Below are 22,584 nucleotides of genomic sequence, written 5' to 3'. Positions count from 1 at the left end.
CAGCAGGAACCTTTGAAGACCTTCAGAAATGTCAGCTTTCATTTTTTTGAACCATGACTTGTCCCTGGGCACACAATGCCCATATTCCTAGAAGCTGCTGCGTACCTTTTCCAATGACTCAAATGACTTTTTCTTCTCTGTTGCATAAAGATCTCTCTCTTCTTCCCCTTTTGCAATTCGATATTCTTCCTGCTGCCTAAAAGACAGTAACACATACTGGTAGCACTTTTGAAAGCAGTTACCTGTTTCAGTGTTTCAATTGCTCAGTGCTGCTTAACACATCACCCCAACCAAGTCTCAGAAAACCGCGATCTCTCTGACCTCTTAAATTAATTTAATCTCAATCCCTTTATCCTGGAAAAACCAAGAAACTAAGTAATCTAGCTGTCCTTTAAGATGACTTAAAATATTGGAATATTGTAGAATCATTCTGTCTAGAGAAACTTTCATTTATTTTCATGGAATGGACTTTACAATATAGAAATTTTAAAGCAAAGCTGATAACACTGAATGATTTCAACTTGTGCCACGTATCTATTTTAGCTTAGGTCTCATAGCACTAGATTTAGAAAAAAAGTGTTCTCTCTAGTCTTGTCTGCAGCCTGGTAAGCTGTCTACAGACCTGAATAAGCTTGGTGGTATTTCTGGTACAACAACTCTTCGTCTCCAAGCCTGGAGGTCTCGCTCAGTAGCCATCTGGCTTCGCGGGGCGTTCTGATGCATCTGACGCACACCTTCAACTTGCCCACTGCGTCGCAGACCAATATTGGGAGGGGACTGGATGTCTAAACTTGGTCTTCTAAAAGCTAAAATATACCAACAAAAACACTTTTTCTAGACTACATAGAATTAGAACCTTGTTTCTTCTTACTACAAGATAAAACCAACTTTACTTATTTTTAATCTCCATGATCATAAGTATGTCTAGTTATCACCTTCTGGAAACTATTTGTCCTGTAGAAAATACAGTGAGATTACACATACACTTTTAAAATAGCTATTTCTACTACTATTTTAAAACAGTGAAAGGAAGTATAATGTGACAGAGATGTTTTCCTGAACTATTTCAGGCAGCTCTGAGACTAGCGAGGTTCTAAAAAGCACTTTTCCTGGAGCTGAGCTTACATATTTAAAACTACAAGGACACAGAGCAGAAGAGCTTCTGGTTTAAGTCTGTGAAGAAGGAAGAGCAGAACCTAGTTTTAGTAATGCTAAAATACTTACAGCTTTCCTCCTTTGAAGTTTGCAAAATATCTCTTATAAATGTGCAGTAGTCTACAAATATTATTCAATATGAAGCACTCCACAAGAAATACAACTCTTTAAAAGGAATAGCAAAAGGCTTTGTTTTGTAATACACCACAGGAGCAGCAATGTTTTAGTGACTTGAAAGATCTTAAACAGGTATCTTAGTCCCCAAAACAACTTTGAAGTTCAAACTGGTTTGAAATATTTCACCCTGCATAATAAAAATGGAAATAGAACAACTGCCTAAGAATTTATCAGCAAGTACTAACCTCTTCTAGGTGTTCCTTCCCCACTTTGTGGACCACTTGAAGCAGACTCTTGATCAGCCCCAGCTCTTTGATCTTGTTGTAGTTGTAACTGTCTAATCATGCCATCAAGAATGCTGGGCTCCAAGCCTTGTTCATCCTGATCAACTGTCTGTTGGCCTATAACTTGTTCAACCACTTCACCATCACCTTGCAAGTGTAATACAAATAAAACGAATGCATTCAGTTAACTGGTGATAGGAAATTACTTAATATCATCAGTCACATGACAGAGAAAGACATGTTCTATAACCAAACATAATGAAAACCATTTGTCCTGGTTTGAGTTAAAACAGAAGTAACTTTGTTCAGTGATTTTACTTTTCAGCTCAGTCTCTTCTAACTGCACTTTCTGAAGGTAACAGTGTATTTTTGCAGGCTCCATGTTTGGAGTTAATGCCAAGGACTGCTGTGCAGAAGAGCTCTTGCTTAAACTTGCTCCTGTGCAGACCAAGGTCACTGATAAATCTTGTGTGCCACACTGGGGGTGCAGAAACTAAAATGCCACAGCTGCACGGAGGAATGGCCAGGACAGGTGACCCTAAACTGACCAGTGAGGTATTTAATCCCATATATGTCATGCTCAGCATAAAGCTGAGGGATCATGAGAAGCAAGCTCTCTTCTTCAACAGCCAGGATCTGAGGAGCACTGTCTGCCCTGCCTTCAATCCTGATCCTTACATTCCTGAATTCATCTCACGTCTGCCACTGAGTCCAGTCTGGGACTTCCCCAGTGACATTACTGCCATCAGGGAAGCTAGGTTCACTATTGGTTTTGCACTTATTCAATTTCATTGTTATTCTCATTAAAGCTGTTCCAATTTTCCACTCCGTTATTCTCTCTTCCCATTTGGGACGGGAGAGGTGTTAACAGAGATCATCTGTTATTGGTCTAGTGGACCAATAACAAGGTTTAGAGCCCTGACTCTAAACCTTGACACCATTCTTGAAATTATTCCACTTGCTTATTCCAAAAAAAGCCATTCAGAGAGTCTACAACTCAAACACAGTTTGTGCATCTCAGTGCCCACAGAAAAGAAAATAATTAAGATATGCATTTAAGCAATTTTTTTTCCTTAGTTTAAAATCATCTTCAGTGTGTGGCCTTCCAGCACCTTTACTAAACATTAATGCACAATAGTTAGCAAATGATAAACTGAAGGCATTTTAAAAATCACTTATGTCACATCTACTCTGTTCCTGTTCAGATGTACTACAGGAACTCTAATTCCTGGATGTACTGATGTCTGTTCTTACTTGTTGCTATATATCCAAGTTGAGGAATCAAATGTTCATCTGCACAATTCTCTCTTCCTGGCACCAGTCTTTGATATTTTGTTGGATGAGGGTTTCCATCCACATCTACTAAGAAGGGAGGAGGCATGAGATGAGGAGCCTGTTGAGTCTGCTCATCTAGGACATAATTGTTAGAGTCCCGAATAAGCGGCCGATAATCAGTGTGGAAGAACATCTGATCAGGAATCTAGAAAGAGATGAAGTTTTTATATTATCAATTTGAAACAGAATATGCTGAAGAACAGAGAACAGCAAGTGACACTACTGTATCTAAAATCTCCTTAGAAGTAAAAGAAAGGGCAAGTTCCCAGTAAGAAGAGTTATGCATAGCTACAATTAACCTGTATGGGCGTTTCAGTACTCTCAGTACTCTCAACTTTGATAGTGCTTTTGCAGGCAACAAGATGTTTTTAGAAAACAAACTGCAGTAATGTAAAGCAGAAGCACTGCTTTACACTTAAAATTTCACATCTTATTCTAATTTTTTCTCCACACAATTAAGAAGTTTCCTTGGCTTCCATGTAAGAAAATCAGTCTAAAGTTCAATATAACTTCTCAAAATAAAGTTCCTTCTTAAACATGCAATGTCCAGTAGAATTTTTTTTTTCCTGCAACTGAAACAGCCTGTTACATTCATGCAGCTGAAGGAAAATGATTACACAAATATTAGATCACAGTTAAAATCTTTGCTCCTAGACATGAAAAGCAAGATTAAGAGACTAAATTTCAGTTTCAAATAAGAACATTGAGCAAGAAAAGGTAACTTTGTAAAGCTACAAATATAGAATTACCATTGCAACTTTAATAAAAATTGAGGGGAAGTGAAGAACAGCATCGGCCAAAACTGCACTTTTGAGAACTATTTTGAAAAAAAAAAACAACATGACTTTATCAAAACAAAAAGGAAACAGGCTGATAAGGTTCAAAAAAGCAGAACATGTATCCCATGAAAATTTTTCTGACATTTCAAAATCCACAGTGTTGGATAAATACTTACTTTTGTTTATTTTAATCATACTACAGTGAATTCAGGCTTGAATAAGGAAAGGCCTAAAGAACTGCAAGTTCTAATAATTGAAATAAACCAAATCATTAACATACAGTCTGCCTTTTTGTTAATTAGGTAGCAGTGCAATAAATTTAGCTATACATTCCCATCTTTAAACATTAAGCTATTTTTCAAACATTTTAAATAAAAGTAATTTTAAGCTTGAACAATTAACATGGAAAGCATCTGGCTGGAAAAGACGAAAATGTATTCCAGAAAAGTTCTTGAGAGCTACTCCCAAGGGAATGTGAAGACACTGCTTGTTTCTGGTGAGTAATGACCACACATATAAAAAAAACTCGCAGACATCAAGGAACCAGTTATATTTAGAGTTATATTTAGATCCTGTACCCACAGAATTTTTTTTTACAGTAGATGTTTTAGAGGAACAAATGCAAGTAATCTATTTTCAGTCAGAAACTCGAATAAACAGTTCTAATAGAAAGCTGAACTTACCTTTTCATAAGGTCTGCTACAGCCAAAACCAAATATCAAAAGATGCCCATGAGAATCTGTACATGCAAAATGCTGTCCATCTGGTGAAAATTTACAGTCAAAAACAGCACCATGTCCTTGGCCTTCAATCTAGACGGAAGGAACGAAACTGAAGACTATACAACCAAATTTTTTTTGGGCAAACAACAATGCAGCATCAAAAAATGAATGGCTATCAAAACCAGTCCTGCACCTCTCAAAATCCTCCATTTAATCTTAAATTCCTCCATTAAAGCACAAACAATCTCATTATTTCAGATTATGTCTTTTCCTCTTGACATGTGAATTTAAGTCCTAAATCATACAGTTTTAAAAGATGCTCTAAAGGGTATGGAAACAATGTTAATTAAAAACAAACAAACAAAAAGTATTTTTAGCTGTTTGTATACTGCCTAAAAGTAACCTTCAGCTAATATATACTGATTTTGTTAAACCACTTTCTGTAAAATCAGAGTATCTTAAAAAAAAAAAAAATTATTTCACTATTGATTGTAACCAGGAAGAAAAAGATTAAAATATTAATAAAAACACTTAAGTATCAGAGAAAACAATCTATTTCTAAGTGTTAATAATGAGCTATCATACAAAGCGAATGTCATGAGAACTCTCGACAAGAATTGTGCCAATCCTCATGGTAAGAATATAATAATTTTTAAGACAGTTGAGAATACAAATATTTGTCCATAAGACTCTTGAAATGATGTTCTAAAACAAGACCTTTCAGTCTTTTAGATGGCACCTCATCTCAATTAAAGGAAATGGTTACTATGAATGAGGTAGAAGATCTTTAGTAAGGAAGAGTGGAGACGTCCTGGTGTCAACTATTCACATCACCTCATAAATCAGGATGTCTCAATCAGCAAGTGAAGTCTGAAGAGCTCATACATCAACTGTGATGAAAGTCCTGCTCTACTCTCTCATACCTCAAATTCTCACAGTTCCTTGTCTCAGAAGCTTTCCAAGACCTCCCTGACTGAACCCAACTCAGAAGCCCTACGGGGAAGTCGGTGGGGAAGGAAGAGGGGAATACTTCTGCAGATCCATGAAACGGGTCAGCTTAACAAAACGTCCAGCGAGGGGCACCCGATTCAAAGTAGAGAATGGAAGTGGGCAGCTCGGAGCAGACAACAGAGGCAACCTCAGCCCTCCTTTTCTGTCACATTAAACTATTAAAATTGGCTCCTGGTCACTCTGCACCTACAGCTACCAAGAAATTAAAAGGTAAAAGGACTAGAGGATAATGAACTCACAAATTTTGCTGGTTTCTGTTTTTTTTTTTTTTTTTTGGTGGGTTTTGATTGTTTGGGTTTTTTGATGTTTTTTCTTTCCTCAAAAGGTGCAAAGGGTGCGCATGTTGGTGACAATTTCTTAAATTAGTATGTGAACACTGCTTTATGTTGAGAAAAAGGAGTTTAAAAAAGGTCTTACCATGTTAAAATAATGTTTTGTTTTCGTGCCCTTGGTAATGTCCCATATGAAGATGTTGCCATCGTGACCCGCAGACAGCATTATCCTGGAGTCAAAAGGATGGGTCTCCAAGACAAATACTTCATCTGCATGCCCCTAGAATTTAAAATTGCACATGACGTGCAAACAAGAGGACATAAATACACTTCAATAGGATATTTACAGTATAGCCTAAAGGACTGTGATACCCTCCCCTCACACGCAGAGTTCTGAAAACTTAGAACCCTACAAGCTGCCTCAAAAAATACATGGACTTTTACAAATTCCACAGTGTATCTATCTGGACTGCCACCTGCAGAATGTAAGTCGGGTAAAACCTCAGGCAGGCAGAAAGACTTCTGTATCATCCTAAACTTAGTAACCTTCTAGATTCGAGCAAGAATTCTAGAAATACAGCTTTTACTAAAAAAGAACGAACTATGCAATGGGCAAATATGTTACTGCACAAAAACATTTATTCCATAGCACAAGCAAGATCAACAGCAGCTAGAGAAAGGATTGTTGAAACACAAGACAAAGCTGCTAGTTTTAGTGGAAAACTACACTTGCTTTATCATTCCTATAGAGCTTTCAAGACAAATCACATCTAGTTATGAACTCAGCATGAACATGTCATTGCAATTCTAGGAAGACCATCTACTTCAAAGATCAAGTAAAATCACATACCACCAAGTCATGAAGCAGTTGCCCTGTATAGGAATTCCAGACTTTGAGCAGATGATTATTCACAGCCGTAACGACATAATTATCATTTTGGTTCCACGCTATCATAGTCACTTTAGGCTTCATAAATCTGTCTTCTTCTGAACACGCATCACTATTTTAAAGAGTTGAACAGGCATGAAGTATTTTTTAATCAGCAAATTTCAATCTCAAAATACAGAAAAATAACCTGTTTTACCATGTTAATAATCGGACAAGGGAAGTTGATCAGTTTTGAAACTTCTGTCCATAAGCTTCATTCTTTTTGTAGCAATAACTATAAAGCAAATCTGGATTTCTAGCATCCTTATTTCATAGAACATGATAACCTCTTTCCTATTTCAGATCCAAGGCTAAAAGGCTTTCCTTTTTCATGGAGTCTTGTTTCTTATATTTCCCAATATAATTCCTTTTAAAATTTGGATTTTTTTTTACAGTCAATAGTTTTCCAACTAACTCTGTTTCAGAAGGTAACCTTTACGTTAACTAAACATTTTTTTCCGATTCCCAACACAAATATACTGAAGATATTTTGTACTAACCTTAACCTATTTCTTCATTTTTCTCCCAAAAGCACATTCATAGGATACTGTAACGCTCCCTCAGCGTCTTAGTCAAGTGAAGGAACAGCTTTCTTTGAAACATGCCTTCACACAGTAGTGTCTAACATTACTTGTCAGTTAGTAGCCTGTCTTACAAAGACACTCTCTCTTCACTATACACAACTGTAATTGTACGTATTAACCCATAAAGATGCCACAATCAAATCTCAAATATTAATACCTGCTCCTTTCTTAGCAAAATCACTTTTTTCTTCATGACTGCATCGCAAGACAAGCTTGCAATCACCTTCCCATTGAGCAGTACACCCATGGTTGGTTTGTTGTTTGTTTTCCTCCTCCTTACTTAATCACCTAAAAATGCATTTCTGCTCAGTGTCTACCAAAGCTGACTGACTGAGCATTCTGTACTACTGTAAATCAGCTGCCCATCAGGTTTATCCAGTGCCATGTGCCATCCTGATCTTCATCGGTAATGACACTATTCAAATGCTGTGCCACCACGTACTTCATTAATGCACTTTTAAACAGCACAAAGGAACCAACGACAATAGTCAGCAAGATCAGTCCTTGAATGAAACTCACCTATTACTTTTCATGGAAAGAGGTTATAATTTACCTTATTTTTATTAATTGTTATTAATCTAAAAATGTTTCTCCTGTGACATGTTAAATGTTTAACTGAATTCAAGATAGAGCAAGTTCTGTTGTACTTCCCGTTACCATTTTTCATTTAACAAAGGAAATGTAATTCATTTGGTACAGTGTATATATGAAAGCTATATAAATACTTACGCATTTATTCAAGTACAGAATAAAATTTACCAAGTGATCACTTCTTCCTCTCAACTCTGCCTAACCCCAAAACCCAAACCACTTGATCGTAATATTGCTCAAGTTTACTCTAGTTTGACAGTACTTAAATGTGCTTGTGACTTTTTCAAACTTGCTGACTTCACACAACAAATAAAGACAACACTTCACCCACCCTGGTAATCGATCGGACATATCCAGCAAAATACTCCTCCATTCTGCTTGCTCAAAATGCCAGATTCGAGCTGTTCCATCTCTACTGCCACTTATGAACCTTGAAGAAGTTTTAGAAGTTATTTAATTCATCCTCAAAAGAATTTGCTTTAAAGTATATTCATTTACACACCACCACAATTTGAAACGTTACAATGGAACACTGGCAGAAGTGAAATCTTCAATTTGTGGGCAAGAGAATTCTTCTCAATTTTTAGGCACAGTTATCTAGCATTCAAGAAGTAAAAAAAACCTCATAAAAATAAAGCTGCAACTTATTGTTGCAGATGTAAGTCTACCCTGAAAGCTAAAAACCACGTCTTTATTAGTGACAGGCCAATCAGAGATTCATGTTGACTTCATTCTGCACTGGAAGTATGGATGAACTTTTAGATATGGAATTTACACAACTCTTTTTTTTTTTCTGTATAATACATTTTCTTAAAAAAAATAGTAGGCTAGGAAAAAAAAAAAAAAAGAAAAGGATTAAAGCTCATTTTAGACCACTTGCATTGCATTTTTCCTATTTTGACCCAACACTTCCTGAAACTGAAAGGAGAAGAGGTTTATAAAGCCACAAATACATTTGGTATGTTAAGAAGTGGTAACATTCCTCCAGGTGAATAAAAGTCTAGCCAGTTCAAAGACACTGTCTAACAAAGATTAGTAGAAAGCTGAGACAGACAGCTGAAACTTAATGATGCTCACCAGGATTAGTCCAAATTTCCCTTCTGAGTTCTAAACAAGCAGAATTTTCTTACTGGAAACCTCCAGGTGAGAACAATAATACAATCTTAACTCCAAAATAATATATTGTTAGTTTACATCTGAACATCTTTCAACATACCTGTCACCACTGTTAGAAAACTGAATGCTGTCAACTTTGTCCTGTAAGGAAGAAGTACAGTTTTTGTTAGAAAACTTTTAAACAGGAAATATGGTTTTGAAAACTGAGCTCAGTAAAATCTGAAACTGGCAAAACTGCTTTTTGTAGAATTTCTAACAGTTCTAACTGCAAGGTGAAGCAATTCCAACAAATATTTACCAGAATTCACTGTGGTTAAGCCATTTAAAACTCAAGTTTTTAAAAAGCCCCAATTAAATATAAAAGGTTGACGGATTAAATAAGCATTATTAACAACTTGGAAGCCATTTAACTGATATTTGAGTATATATTTCAAATATCCTAAGCCAAATACATTTGAGAGGAATATGTTGTTCCTACTGCTACTTACACACTCCTTAAAGAAATATACAATTAGGTTTTTTATCATAGTAAAAACTACAGGAAAAATAGGTAGCACACTTAGATCAGTTTATCTTCAAAGCTCAAAGTCTTCTTTCTCTGCACACAAAATATGTATTGATCAAGCCTTCTCACTATAACATGAATGGTTAAAGTCAGATTCAGTACAAGAGAAAACATATGAAGGCAAACAAAATGAAGATGAGTATTTTAAAAGCTGCCATTGAAAGAGCTTAAAAAGTTCAACTAGATCTGAATTCTTTACAGTAAAACTAGATTCTTTGTGCATCAAGAACTGAAAAAATTTGACTAAACCATCAGCACATGAACACAGCCATTTCCCCTAGATCCCTTTGAAGACAGAATCCACTAGATTAAAGTACACAAAAAATGACACTATTTTATCTAAGAAATTATTCTCCTAGCAAGCATCAGTTATATCAAGAAAACAAGTAAAGACAGGCAGCACACATTGCATAAAGCACACGGGGAAGCAATCCTAAACTAGCAGGCTGATTTCCTACTTAGGAGGTATAAAGTGGCTTTCACAGCCACCCAAGACGTTCCCTACTGGGGAGGTATAAGGGGGCTCCCCCAGCCACTGAAGACACGAATAAAGGTCAAGATGAACAGAAGTAAAATTCAGGAAACTCAATTCCGTTTACAGATTTAATTCAAAAGGTATCAAGTGGTAAATAAATTGAATAATGAAATCTACATTCTCAGCCTATTTCCTGTACACATCATACAGTATGTGGGTGACTGGGCATACTCACATCACAGGGAAGCAACTGAGCAAACCACACGATTTGGAATTAGAGAAATGCATGACACCCAGATGAAGAGACAGTTCTAAATATCAGCTTGGTACATTCCAGCCTTGAAAACGGTCAACTCACATTGAGATGACCAGTTGAAATTCTGCCTAAGTTCTAAAAACATTCAATAAAAGAACACTGCCACAAACCCACTAACAACATCAACTGGTAACTTCAGTACTGCTTGAAGTGACAATTATTAGATCTAACAATCTTACTTACAGCATGACTTTCCAATTCAGCTATTTTTTCAGGTGTTTCAGAGCCAAAAAAATACATCCTGATGACATGGTCAGTGCTCCCAGTTGCTAAAAACATACCACCTGTAAAAATCAAGCAATAATTAAGCAACTGTATGTATAACTGCACAAGAACAATTTTACATAAACATGTAAGAACAAAGACTATATACAGACAACTGCACAAGAAATTAAAACAGATCACCAACATTTCTCAGATGTCTAGTTTAAAAGAAAATGAGCTGAGGAGTGTCACCTTCTTATGCTCTTCCAGTGACATACAGATGTGGAAGGAAATCCCTCTCTTGCCCCAGAAAGCTCTCTCAGCCACAGTAAAAATAAATAGTCATACTCAGTACTACAAAGATTTTAAAACATAACTAGGGGAATGCTGAAGCATCTAACACTTAATTGCACACAGAAGCCTTCAATTATGAGGGAGATGGCTAGTCATCATCAGAATTACCTACACAACTCACACTAACGTGTCTCACTTGTGGCATGTGAATTTCTCCAAAACTGGGTAAAAGCACAAGTAAACAAGTACACCACTATCTAGCTGTAGTGGCAGCAGTACCAAGATCTGCCTCTTTGCACCTGTAAGCACTGTCAAAAAAAAAAAAAAAAAAAAGACCCCAAACAACTAAAATGTCAAAAAACCACCAAACCCAAATCCAACCCAGGGCTATATCCCAACAACCTTAATGAGCTACACTTTTATCTGCATTTTATTTTTGAAATTCCAATGTTTCTTCTAACATTCATGCCCTCTAGTACCAGTAAGCCTTCCCACAAGTCACTCACAGGATTAGAAGGAGAGAAAACTACAAGGCTGGGATGAAGCACATTTATTGACACGTTTGTGTACTCTTAAGGAAGAAGGGATTGTTATGGCTATCGCTGCATACAACTGGCACACGATCAGGAGCTCCTAGTACTGGCAGTCACCACTTCTACTGCTGTTGACTGTAGTATCTTAGAGAACTGACTTTGCAAATCCCTGACACAACAGGGATTCTGATTAAACAAATAAGAATCCAGTAAAGATGGAGGAAAAAAACAAGAATCAGATGACTTTTACTTCTGTAAAATCACTAATGGCAAAAGGAAAAGAGTATCATTTAGTTCAACTGTCTTTCACTGTCAATTAAAAAATGTGACTTTCTTTAGCTGTGTCACAGAGACAATACACAATATAAAATTACTTACTACAAAGCTGCTGTTTTTGTAGATTTTGAAACTGTCACAACCAGAGCATTATAATAAAGACTTAGGAGGAAAGAAGAGAAAGTACAATGCCAAACTCGATCTGTAGGGGACTTACCTACACTGAACGAAGAACAAAGCATCTGAACCCCTGGTCTTGGTTTCTCCGTGAACTTCACTGGCCGATTGCTTAAAAAGAAAAGGTGCTTTAAACAGGACACAACACACAAAACCTGGATTTTTATCAACATTTCAAAACCTAAAGGTATGTTTCTTCAAACATGTACATTAACAGGTACTTCTTATACAGTTACATTTGCAAATCTTGTGCAGGAGGAGGAGCAATAAGGTTTACTTTTCACTATTACTGTACACACACACAAATGATATTTGAAGCCCATCCAGTTTGAGTTTTTCTAGAAGATGCTATTGCCTAGCATGGGTAAAGTGACATGACAAGATGTTTATTCTCTCATCCTTCAGTAAATATGATTTACCCCCTCCATAACATTTCCATGAACTCTTGCCCTCACGTGACAAACTACCAACAGTACATGAAATAAGGCCAATCAAATAAATACCATTACTGCAGCATGCTGTGCAAAATCATAAAATTTTGCAGCAGTAAATAAAAGTTTTCCAATGTCATGATTCAAATGACTTCTTTCCTGTTCTGCAAGTCATGTACACACTCTTCCAGTTTACATGGCCGTAACCTCAAGTCGCAACTAAGAATTACATTAAAGAGAAATCCAGCAAATTGTGCCACTTGAAAGCATTACAGATTTCTACTCATCCTACTGTTTTCCTGTTCAAGTGTTTTCTGTTTATCAAAGAAAACGCTGAAAATTTCAGTATAAAAATGTTTCACGTCTGTATGACACAGTACAGATTTAAATCCTAAGAATGCTGCTCTGAGACCCAGCAATACTTAAACTTAAGACCATGCTTAATTTAAACAATGTTTATATCACAAAGTCACCTAACTTAATTTTAGAATGAGAATTAAGGATCCAGTTTAAATGTTCTCCTCCTATAACAGCCCTGAAGAAGTCTTCAGATGAAACTATGCCTTTGATAGTTTTTGCTGTGATTCTACCACCTTAAGATCACAAGTTTGAATTAAAATACAAGATAATCATCTGCTTTTCAAAATACTGATTTAAAACAAACAGCCAGCTGCTTTGAGGTATAAACAGATCACTGTATACCAACTATCATTATATGGCACAATACTACATACAGACTGATCTTCCCAAATGTCTTCTTTTTGGTAAAAATCTAATTGTGGTAGTGGTGTATTTGTTTACAAATAGACAGTAATCACATGTGGAACACTTAAAAACTCTACTGAACATACTCCCCATACCCATTCTGTAAGAGACATCCTAAAACTATGGGGCTGCTGAAAAGTCAACACAAACAAAAAGCTTTATTATACTGGTCCAACATAAGCATGCTTGCAGCAATTGTAGTTGTTCTACGTTTGTACTTTTAGTGTAGTACGAAGTTAACATTTCCCAACTGATCATCCAGGACAAGGTAACATAAAACAGAATAACATAATAACATAAATTTGTAAAGGATATAGTTAGTGATGGTGTTTAAAAATAATTACATCTATTATTTCCACCACAGTTTTATTATCACAGAAAAAAATCCAGGGTTTTTAGCTAGTTAAAAGTGCTCAAATTACTTTAATCAAGCATAGTATGGCACAGAGATAATTAGCAACTCATTTACGTACTTGAATTTCATGGAATCTGTATCCCATTGCCAAAAGCAAACAGTCCCATCTGCACCAGTAGAGACCATGTATCTCATGGAGCCTCTCACCATTGGACTAAACTAAAGAGAAAAAAGTAATATCAGACACATACCAAAAGAGACATTTAAAAACCTATCTATGAACCCCTAAAAATTTTAATTTGTTGATTTACTTTGGATTTTTCAACTGAAATTGCTAAGGCAGTTGCTGATAACAGTCATTTTTAACATTTACAAAATAACACCTATACTTCAAAGTATGGTCGTTTGTGTTTCAATTACTGCATTATATAAACCAAACTCATTCAATGCTTTGGTTTTAAAGTCTTAACTAACCACAATCGTTCACTAAAAGTCTCGTTAATGAAGTAATGAGCAGGGCAGACAAAAAATGGAAGGAAGCTTCATTAGAAAGGCTTACTTTTTAAATTCTATAATTAAGCAAAGCATCAGTTATGAGACATATGAGTATGTGTTACCCAGCATCACATATTAATTTAAAAAAGTATGTGTAAGGACTACCTGTAAGAGAGATTTATGGCTATGCAGAGCTACAACACAGAAAACTTTACAGAAACCAAGCTACACAAGCTGATTAAATTGCTCATCAATTACTACTACTACTATTGTTGGAAATTGCCATATAAATTGTACATATTTTAGTATACAGTACAATTAAGAATGCTTAAAAAAAAATATAGCATACTACAACAAAAGAAACACCAAGAATAAGCTCTTTGCCATCAAAAAAAACAAATGAAAAAATGCAACGAACACCATAAAAGCTCTGCAAATATGAAGATTACTCCTGGAAGCAGCATTTTTGAGAAAACAGCAGAATTACTTTTTCTACTGAATTTCACAAGCTAGCAGGTAGCCACTTTTCACCCCTCTACATAAGGTTGTTAGTCTCATGGGAAAACAAAGTGCATCTGGATAACGAACTGCTAGTTATCTGCTAAATAGGGAATTGCAAAGCCCAAATGAGACTGGATCCAAAGGACTACTAGAGCACAATGTATCACGACATCTTCAAGTTTAAGCAAACAACATATCACACTGAACATATCTGTGCTTTTCAAATAACTTATTTTTGACATTGAGACAAACATCCATGTCACTGAAGTTGTAAAAGTCACACAGTGCGTCAGGACGCTCACTCACATAAACCAGCATACCATGTCTCCAGTAATAGACAAAAGGTGACACAGTTTTTATTTCCCAGAAATTTACTTTAGTTCCAACAGCTCAAATACTACAGGTAGTGAACTTTTCTAAAGTGAAGAAGGATTCCTGTCATTAACTTCAGTTAAATACTCAGGAATTTCAGGGAGGCAAGAAACATTTTTTATTTAAAAAAAAAAAGGGAGGGAAAAAAGTATGCTTCTCCTGTGGTTTTAACTTTCAACATTATCTTTTAAATGTTCAGATTTTAATATTCCCACAGAAATTTTTTCAGTCATGTGAAAACCACACTGATAGGCACAGTGATTTATTTCCCAATCACGTGCCAGCATTCACAGAAAACAGAACATCAGTTCCTTGCACTTGAACATGAAAAAGATGTGCACTTGACAAGTTACTTCTTAGACTCTTAACAGCAACCACAAAGTACTTTCCTCCGAAAAAAAATAGGAGGTACTAATTCTCCTTTTCAAGAAGTTACAACACAAGGAAATCTCTACTGGTGTACAGCATTCATGTAACTAGGACTCTCAGTTTCAATAAGCAACCAAGGAAATTTGTTATTTCTTACCAATATAACAGTTAGCTAATCTTAGGGTGTCATGTCAATCTAAATCCTACTCCTAAAGCAGACTATTAACTTTTCAAATCATGTTCAGCTGCATTTTTGTTTGCCTAGATTATTTCTTGTTTTCTATTATTTGATTAGAATACCTACACGTCTTCCATACGGTGCTGCCAAGTGAAACTTGTTTTTGAGTTTTGTGGACTGGTTGCTTCCTACAATCCATCTACATTATTTGTCCTTCAATACATAAAAACATTTAAAGACGTACCTGTAATGAGGTAATGGACCCTGTGTGTCCATGGAGGACAGCAACTGGTGCACAGGTTCTCAGGCACCACACTCTGATAATTTTATCACAGCTTCCAGCTGCAATCATGGTGTTTTCATAATTGACAGCCATATCAGAAATCTCTGCTGAATGTCCTCGTAATGTGGCAAGCAGCCTGCCATTATGAGTTGACCAGATCTTTACCAAACAGTCATCTGAGCCCTAGAAAGAAATATTTATCATACTCAGCAAGGAATTTCAAAGACATTCAGGATAAAAGTTTTAGGCTTCCTTTAAAGAACCCAACTGCTTTGCCACAGCTTAGTAAATCACACTTGGATTTAAAAACTTATGCTGAAAAACTACTTAAGCTGAAAGAAATGAAGTCATATGATCAACATTAAAAAATCCAAAATGTTGACTTGTGGTTCAGGATTACATTGCAATCACCACAGATCTATACCATGTAACGCAAAAAGCTTGGAATAAGTTTGAGAGGATTCCTTATAGTAATGGCAAGGGGCAACAAAAACAAATCTCTCCTCTGTCACCTCATAAAGAATATGTAAGATGCTTAATATTGAACTACATCACTGAATAAAGTGCCTACATCGATGTCAACACCTGACCAGATATTAATTACAACAATTTCTTACATACTTCCGACCTTTAATTACATTGAATTGTTCTACTGAAGCATGGTGATGGAGCCTATCAGCTACATTTTAACACTACTGACAACCATTCACCAGAAGTTTTAGCACAACATCCATTTCAAAGTTCTCCTCTTTGCATCCATCTATAACTACATTCAGATTCAGATCTATTTCATCAACTCACAGTAAATATTCTATGTCCAGTCCTATCGAATGCAACACAATATACAGAAGAAAGATGGCCAAGAATCCGTCTGTGCATCTTGATGTGCTGATACATACTTCCTGGAAATGAAGTACTGAACTTTGCATATCCAGTTAATTGTTTTGCTCGATGTACTTCCACTAGAACACAAAGAATGAATGCATTGACGTTTAAAACAGGTCTATTCTAAAATATGATTTCATTAACATATTATGTAAGGAGTTACTAGAAGTGACTTTTTAGATTTCCTGAAGGGGCCTTTGTATTTGCGATTTTTTGTACATGTAACACCAAGACAGTATTTTAAACTTGCTCCAATCAAAGCCTCAGTCTCTAAGAAGTGCTAAACATTATTCTCCTAAGCTTTTAAGGCTTTCTATGCCTTAAATCATAAGTCTTTCTATCCAAAGGAGAAGGATTTGTATTTTCTGTAAGTATACCTACTTAATACAAGACTTTTATAAAAGAAAAAGATGTCATCTGGGGGCTACTGCTTCACCATTGACCTAAGCCAATTTTTGTACCCAATATGTAACTCCAGTGAAGACATACAAAGTTCTCCAGGTAAGCCTCCAGATCCAGTTCTGAGGTGCCATTTTCAGTGTCCTAGCAAGGCCAGTATCAAGCTACAAATCACAAGCTCACAGCAGCAGTGATGAGTGTTGAACAAAAAAAACTTACCAAGATTTGGTGGCGTGCCATAGTTCACAGGCATTTCAGGAGGTCTTCCTCTATGAAGAGCAGCAAATGCAGAGCCCTTCCAAACCGTGTTCCTGCAATCTTTAAAACCAATTAGTTGAGGTTTGTCGTAAGTACATGTTAAGAACGCCAAAGGAGCTGCAGCTTCAAAACACGGTGAAGAATATATCTACAGATGGTCTCAAACCCCTTATTGAAACAACTTCCAAAAAATAAAACACAAAATGCCCCAAAACCTTTCAGAAATAGCGTAGCATCAGAGAAAAATCCATTTAATACAGTAACAGGAGGAAAAAAACTCCAGCAAAACCAGCCACCAAACCTGGAAATGGTAATATCCCTGCAGTCCATGTAACACAAAACTAACTTTAACTGTATTTTTCCTACTCGTTCTCACTGTGAAGTATTTAAGATTAACATTTTCATGAATATTTATTCATAAGTATTGAGTATATATTAGTATGAAATTATTTAATTGGATGATCTCAAGACACCCCTTCCAACCTGACAATTTTGTGGTTCTTAAAAAAATTTCCCACGCTGATAGTTATTTTGATGCAGTCACGCTGAATGTAAGCCTGATTTTCAGGACAGAACTATCAGTGCCATTCAGTGTATACCCTTTAAAGCAGTTAGGATAGGTAACTGAAAACACAAGAGCATCCTACAAACCATCCCCATATCACAGCAACTAGCTACCCAAAAGAACTTCATACAAACACATCAACATCCCACTCCCAGAAACATTCAGAGATAAGTCTAAAGCTAAAACACACTCTATCAAATAAGGTATGTGCCTATGCATTGCCAATCTTTCCCTTTCAGTTCCGTCCAAGGACTTTCTTCCTGTGCGTTCAAGAGCATTCAGAAGTCCTAATTCTGGTGCCATTTGCCTCAACCAAGAAAACTTTCAGAAACTGGTGTCACTGTCTCACATATGCACTGAACAGAGTACAACAGCCATCACATACAAAAACAACATGGGCCAATATACTACTGGGAGTGTTTGGAGCTGTTAGAGAAGTAGCACCTATGTCCTAGTGATTCATTATGTTGCAGTAACACTGAACACTGCCCATGTTCAGCAGCCTCAGCATTCAGAGTAACAATAACTGTGATGCAACTTAAAATCTTCTCTTCACAACAATCAATAGTGAGGCCATTAATACACAGATCACTGATGTTTTGGTTGATTAAACAGTACAGAAGTGTGGGCCTACTCTGGTGAAAGCTCATCACTTTAAAGTATTCCAAAAGTCTTCACCATGTACTGAGGAAAATATCATACCCATTTCAAATAATAAATGAACGATACCTTTTGCTGTACGTAACAATGACTGTCTCCCAGCACCAAGTAAGGAATTCACTCTGGGAATGCTGGGTGGAATCTCCTTATCCAGTATAGGGCCAATACGCTTGCAAATTTGTAACAAATGGTCTGGAGCCACGTGTTTGTTGGACAGCACCTGACAGAAATATTTAAGTTTTAAAAATATATATGGTACATGCAGAACAGATGAATCTAAAAGCATCAATATTTAAATAATGTTTAATATGAGCATTAAGTTCAACTTACGAAACAAAATCAATTCTGTTAAACTATGATATAGTACTCTCCACAAATAGAAGAGCTGTAGTAAAAGTAACTGCAGGAAAATTACTTACTCCACATCAATATTTTACCGCTGAAAGCCTGAAATACTCGCACGGATGGCACCCATTTGTGCTGCATCCTACAATGAGTGTCTTTGCCAAATTCACCCCATCAATTTTATTCAAAATAAAAGATAAAATCAAAATCCTAACAATTCAAGATCATTGAGAATTTTGCTGTAAACAAGCACAAGAATTTATGCAACTAGTACTTCAGTCTCACAGTTCTTGTTCTGGAAACTGCAGACTAGTAGGTTTGAGTACAATATCTCTGGCAATAGTTTCCTTGAAGAACCAGTAGTACATAGTATAAGACTGCCCTACTTCCTTAAACTAAAAGGATCAAAAGAATCATATGTCCATTCAGGCAGGATCCCATACTATCTACATCTAACAATCTAAAGAAATATAACCCCCTCTACACACGCACACACTCAGATGTCTCAGTCAAGCACAGATGTGTGTAGGCTTTGATTATTTTTTTCCTCTCTTCCTTCTGGGAGTTCACAGAAAAAAAAGAAAAAAAAGAATCCTTATCTAACTATAAAGTCAATCACAATAATGCAGAACTTAAATTTGCAAAGTAGAGTTTACACAGACTCAAGTAAACCAAGTCATCAGAACCAAAAATTTAAACTGTTGGGGAGGTCTGAATCAGCAGGCAGAAACAGCTCCACACTTACTCCACTCTCTGATCTGGCCATGTAAAAACCAGTTAGGCCCAGAAGCCAGACTGCTACTTCAGTAGCCAGGCTATTCCCAGCCTGTACCTCCAGGAGAGGCAGAGGGCCACACCAACACAGGTACGTGGCCTCTTGCCCACATAGCTCAGAACACAGGTAGAACTAGCTTGTGCTTCTGATGCTGCTCTCTCAGCCTACTGACTGAACCTGGATGAGGAAAGTCCTGATGAGGCTGGTCTCATCACCAGAACAGTGGGAATAAAAATACCACATGCTGTCATGTAAGATCTGTTCAAAAAGCTGCCCAAATGCACACGAAGTATTCAGAATGTACAAGCTAAACTGCAACCTAATCCTTGTTTTAATAAAAATCTAGGTAACATATAAAGATTGAGGGGGGCTAGGCTGCATTCTGGGGGGGCATGGAGGTGGCAGTATCAGTCAGATAGCTACATTACCACACAGCCAAACTTAGCCAGGCACATCACCTCATCAGATGCTTAAGGCTGATTATGAGAAATATATTTAATAGCCCAAAGATTTTTAAAAAAATTATTTCATCATTTCTTTACAAACTTTGCCTCTTCAATCTTTACTGGGCAGTACCAGTCACAAACCAGCCACAACATTCAGGAAAAAAAACCTCATATGTCAAGCATTATAAACCATTTTGTTTGCATGGCATCATCAAAATTATCTATTCCAAACTGAAGTGCTGGGGTCTGAACCCCAGGCCCTGAATTAAAGTTGACATATGGAAGATTCTCACAACCAAGCAGAGGATTTTTCTCTCTGCTGGGAAACTAGCTGGGCCTCTGTTCTGCAGACACCCAGTTATCTTGAGAAATGTGTGATTAAAACCAAAATAGCAGAAGAAACATTCCTTCTGGTTTTGTCTCAAGGCTCGGCTGATCTTGGACACGCACCAGTCAGGAGGACAACACCAGGTGTCCCGCTTATGTAGTTACTTTTGCAGGTCCCGTATGCGACTGGAGTTGTTTATTCAACAGTGTAAGAGCTGGTTCTGCTTGCAGCAAATTCGGGAAGGGTAACATATTTGGCAATGCATCCCTTTGGCAATTACTGTAGTGGCTTTCATATGACTATGATCCGATTTTTGACTGGGCTTATTCCTTCCTCTGGACTTCTCACTTGGCTTACTCCTTCCTCTGGTATATCATCTATTATGGGTAGGTCTATTACCCTGCTTATTCTCCCTGCTGTTTGGTTAACCAAGTTACATTATTTCTGTATTCACTGGAATTAGACAAAGTTTGTGCATGCTTTCCACTGATGGATGCATCCCTTATGCTGGGCCATGAAATTGGCAAAACGCAAGCCCTGATAGAAACACACGTACAAAACCTTGCAATTAATTTCCTTTTTAATTCTTTTTAAAATAACTAATTTTTCAAAATCTGAGTAAAGTCCTTCCCCAATTCCTTGACAAACAAAGAGGAAAAGAAGTAACTGTACCACATGACTGCATTTTTCTGTGGTCTTTGCAAATTCAGAGTGAGACCAGTGGGACAGCAAGAGATTCCCAAAGCCCTTCAAAACAAGAACTAAAAACTTCAGAAAATTAATTGGGATAGTCCATAATACTATTATCCTGTGTAGAGATTTCTTTTAAATTGTGAAAAAAGAGGTAGAAGCACCACACGTTCCAGCATTAATATGACAACGGCATACATGCAATAAACACAGAAAAAACAGTACTGAAGTTAGAAGAATTCATACATGACACCTACCAAAATTACCACTTTTTACCAGAAGAACTGAGGTTAAAAAAACCCCAATCAACAACAAAAAAAGCCACCAGATCTTTTTTAAACTTACTACTTTCTTATTTGCTAAATTCAAGTCAGAGCTTGCAAGTATCCATGTTTAGCAAGACTAGACTTTTTAGTGACTTAAAAGCACTGATTTAAAACCTCATTTGCTCCACTGACCACATTGACAAGTAGAAGAAAGAGAATCCAGTTTTGTCATTTCAAGCAGCACTTAAATAATTAAGAAAGTGTTCTAAACAAATTTTAATTCCTTCTCTATGCAAATATGACTCTGAGATCGTCACATTTTGCACAAGAAGGACAAGAGAATATAACTGTAAAATACAGAAACTGACGGATAAGGGAGAAGTCAGTCAATTAACCTGGACTACCCAAATCTTGGAGGAGAATAAAGTGAGAATAAACATCTGCTTAAAGAAAACTACAACAAAGCAAGATAAAACCACACTGGGAGGCACTCCCAGATCACCACTTCACAAGATTCAACTGCCAAACATACTTTTCCATTTAAGAAGCAGTACAATAAAACACCAAGCGAAGGACAGACTTCCACTCTGAAACAAGTGTAAGTTAAAACATTTCAAGCAAACATGAGCCACAGAAGGCATAAAGTGCATGCTTTTGAGAGATCACTCGTATCTTTCTAATATTTAAAAAAAATAACCTACGACCTGCAAGTGGCCACAGATAAAAAGCATACTCATAGGCACCAGAACTGCCAATATTTGATTTCTGAACAGCGATTTAATTTCCAGATCTGTTGAAGGGGACTGATGAAGGAAGCCAAGCAGAAAATAAATACTGTCGAATCAAAACGCACGTAACAAACTTGCTCCTGAAACTCTGAGATAAAACCTTGCCTCAGATTGGTTCTTCCCTATATGTAGGCAGTGGCATATACCAATGCACAACGCCAAGCTCCACCTCTACTATGTAAACAATATCCTCAATTTAAAACACCACTTATGTTTTTCTTAGTCTAACGTAAAGAAATTAAAGGTCCTTTCCCAAGTCATTCCAATGTTCACAACAGAGACAGAATTAAACTGGAAGTTAAATCTTTGGGTCTACTTTTAAAGGTAAAGGATCTAACATCAATGTTATCATCCTAATTAAAAGTTTTAAAAAAGTCTCACCAATTCTTCGTAACTTCTATAATGCTCATTTCCTTGCCAATCCAACCTTTTAGGAAGCAACTACATGGAGGGGAAAAAAAAGCGAGTGGTTAAAGGGGAAGGAGCGGTAGAACACATCCAAAACAATGTGTGTTTAAGGGAAAAAGTTGAGACAGAGAGGAAGAAACTTCAATGACTTCTAAAGTAAAGGAAACTTCTGACTACAGCAAGAGATGATTTTATCAGAGCCCACACAGACCTGGTGCTGCTCCAGCTCCTGCACCAGCACCTGCAGAGAAAAGGGGAAAAAATACAGGGTTAGGGACGAGCGAGCCT

At 36.7% G+C, this 22,584-nt stretch overlaps 1 protein-coding gene across 1 annotated transcript in view; it reads right to left on the bottom strand.

Annotated features, from left to right (window-relative positions):
• BRWD1 (bromodomain and WD repeat domain containing 1) overlaps positions 1–22,540 on the bottom strand; it is a 58,057-nt gene extending 35,517 nt beyond the window's left edge. The window contains exons 1-18 of the mRNA XM_008942519.1: positions 22,508–22,540; positions 22,270–22,329; positions 18,320–18,470; positions 16,987–17,085; positions 16,285–16,445; positions 15,445–15,666; positions 13,404–13,504; positions 11,775–11,845; positions 10,434–10,534; positions 8,995–9,035; positions 8,110–8,208; positions 6,526–6,676; positions 5,821–5,955; positions 4,354–4,482; positions 2,811–3,036; positions 1,518–1,703; positions 623–806; positions 106–196 (exon numbers count right to left, since the gene is read on the bottom strand). Coding sequence (XP_008940767.1) covers positions 106–196; positions 623–806; positions 1,518–1,703; positions 2,811–3,036; positions 4,354–4,482; positions 5,821–5,955; positions 6,526–6,676; positions 8,110–8,208; positions 8,995–9,035; positions 10,434–10,534; positions 11,775–11,845; positions 13,404–13,504; positions 15,445–15,666; positions 16,285–16,445; positions 16,987–17,020 — 1,932 coding nt within the window. The 5' untranslated portion in view covers positions 17,021–17,085; positions 18,320–18,470; positions 22,270–22,329; positions 22,508–22,540. The remainder of the gene's footprint in view (positions 1–105; positions 197–622; positions 807–1,517; positions 1,704–2,810; positions 3,037–4,353; positions 4,483–5,820; positions 5,956–6,525; positions 6,677–8,109; positions 8,209–8,994; positions 9,036–10,433; positions 10,535–11,774; positions 11,846–13,403; positions 13,505–15,444; positions 15,667–16,284; positions 16,446–16,986; positions 17,086–18,319; positions 18,471–22,269; positions 22,330–22,507) is intronic.
• Between the last annotated feature and the right edge of the window lie 44 nt (positions 22,541–22,584).

Source organism: Merops nubicus, unplaced genomic scaffold, assembly GCF_000691845.1.
Source record: "Merops nubicus isolate BGI_N331 unplaced genomic scaffold, ASM69184v1 scaffold4306, whole genome shotgun sequence".
NCBI classification, from domain to species: domain Eukaryota; kingdom Metazoa; phylum Chordata; class Aves; order Coraciiformes; family Meropidae; genus Merops; species Merops nubicus.
The sequence above is the reverse complement of the archived record's forward strand: the minus strand, read 5'-3'. Positions and strand labels throughout refer to the sequence as shown.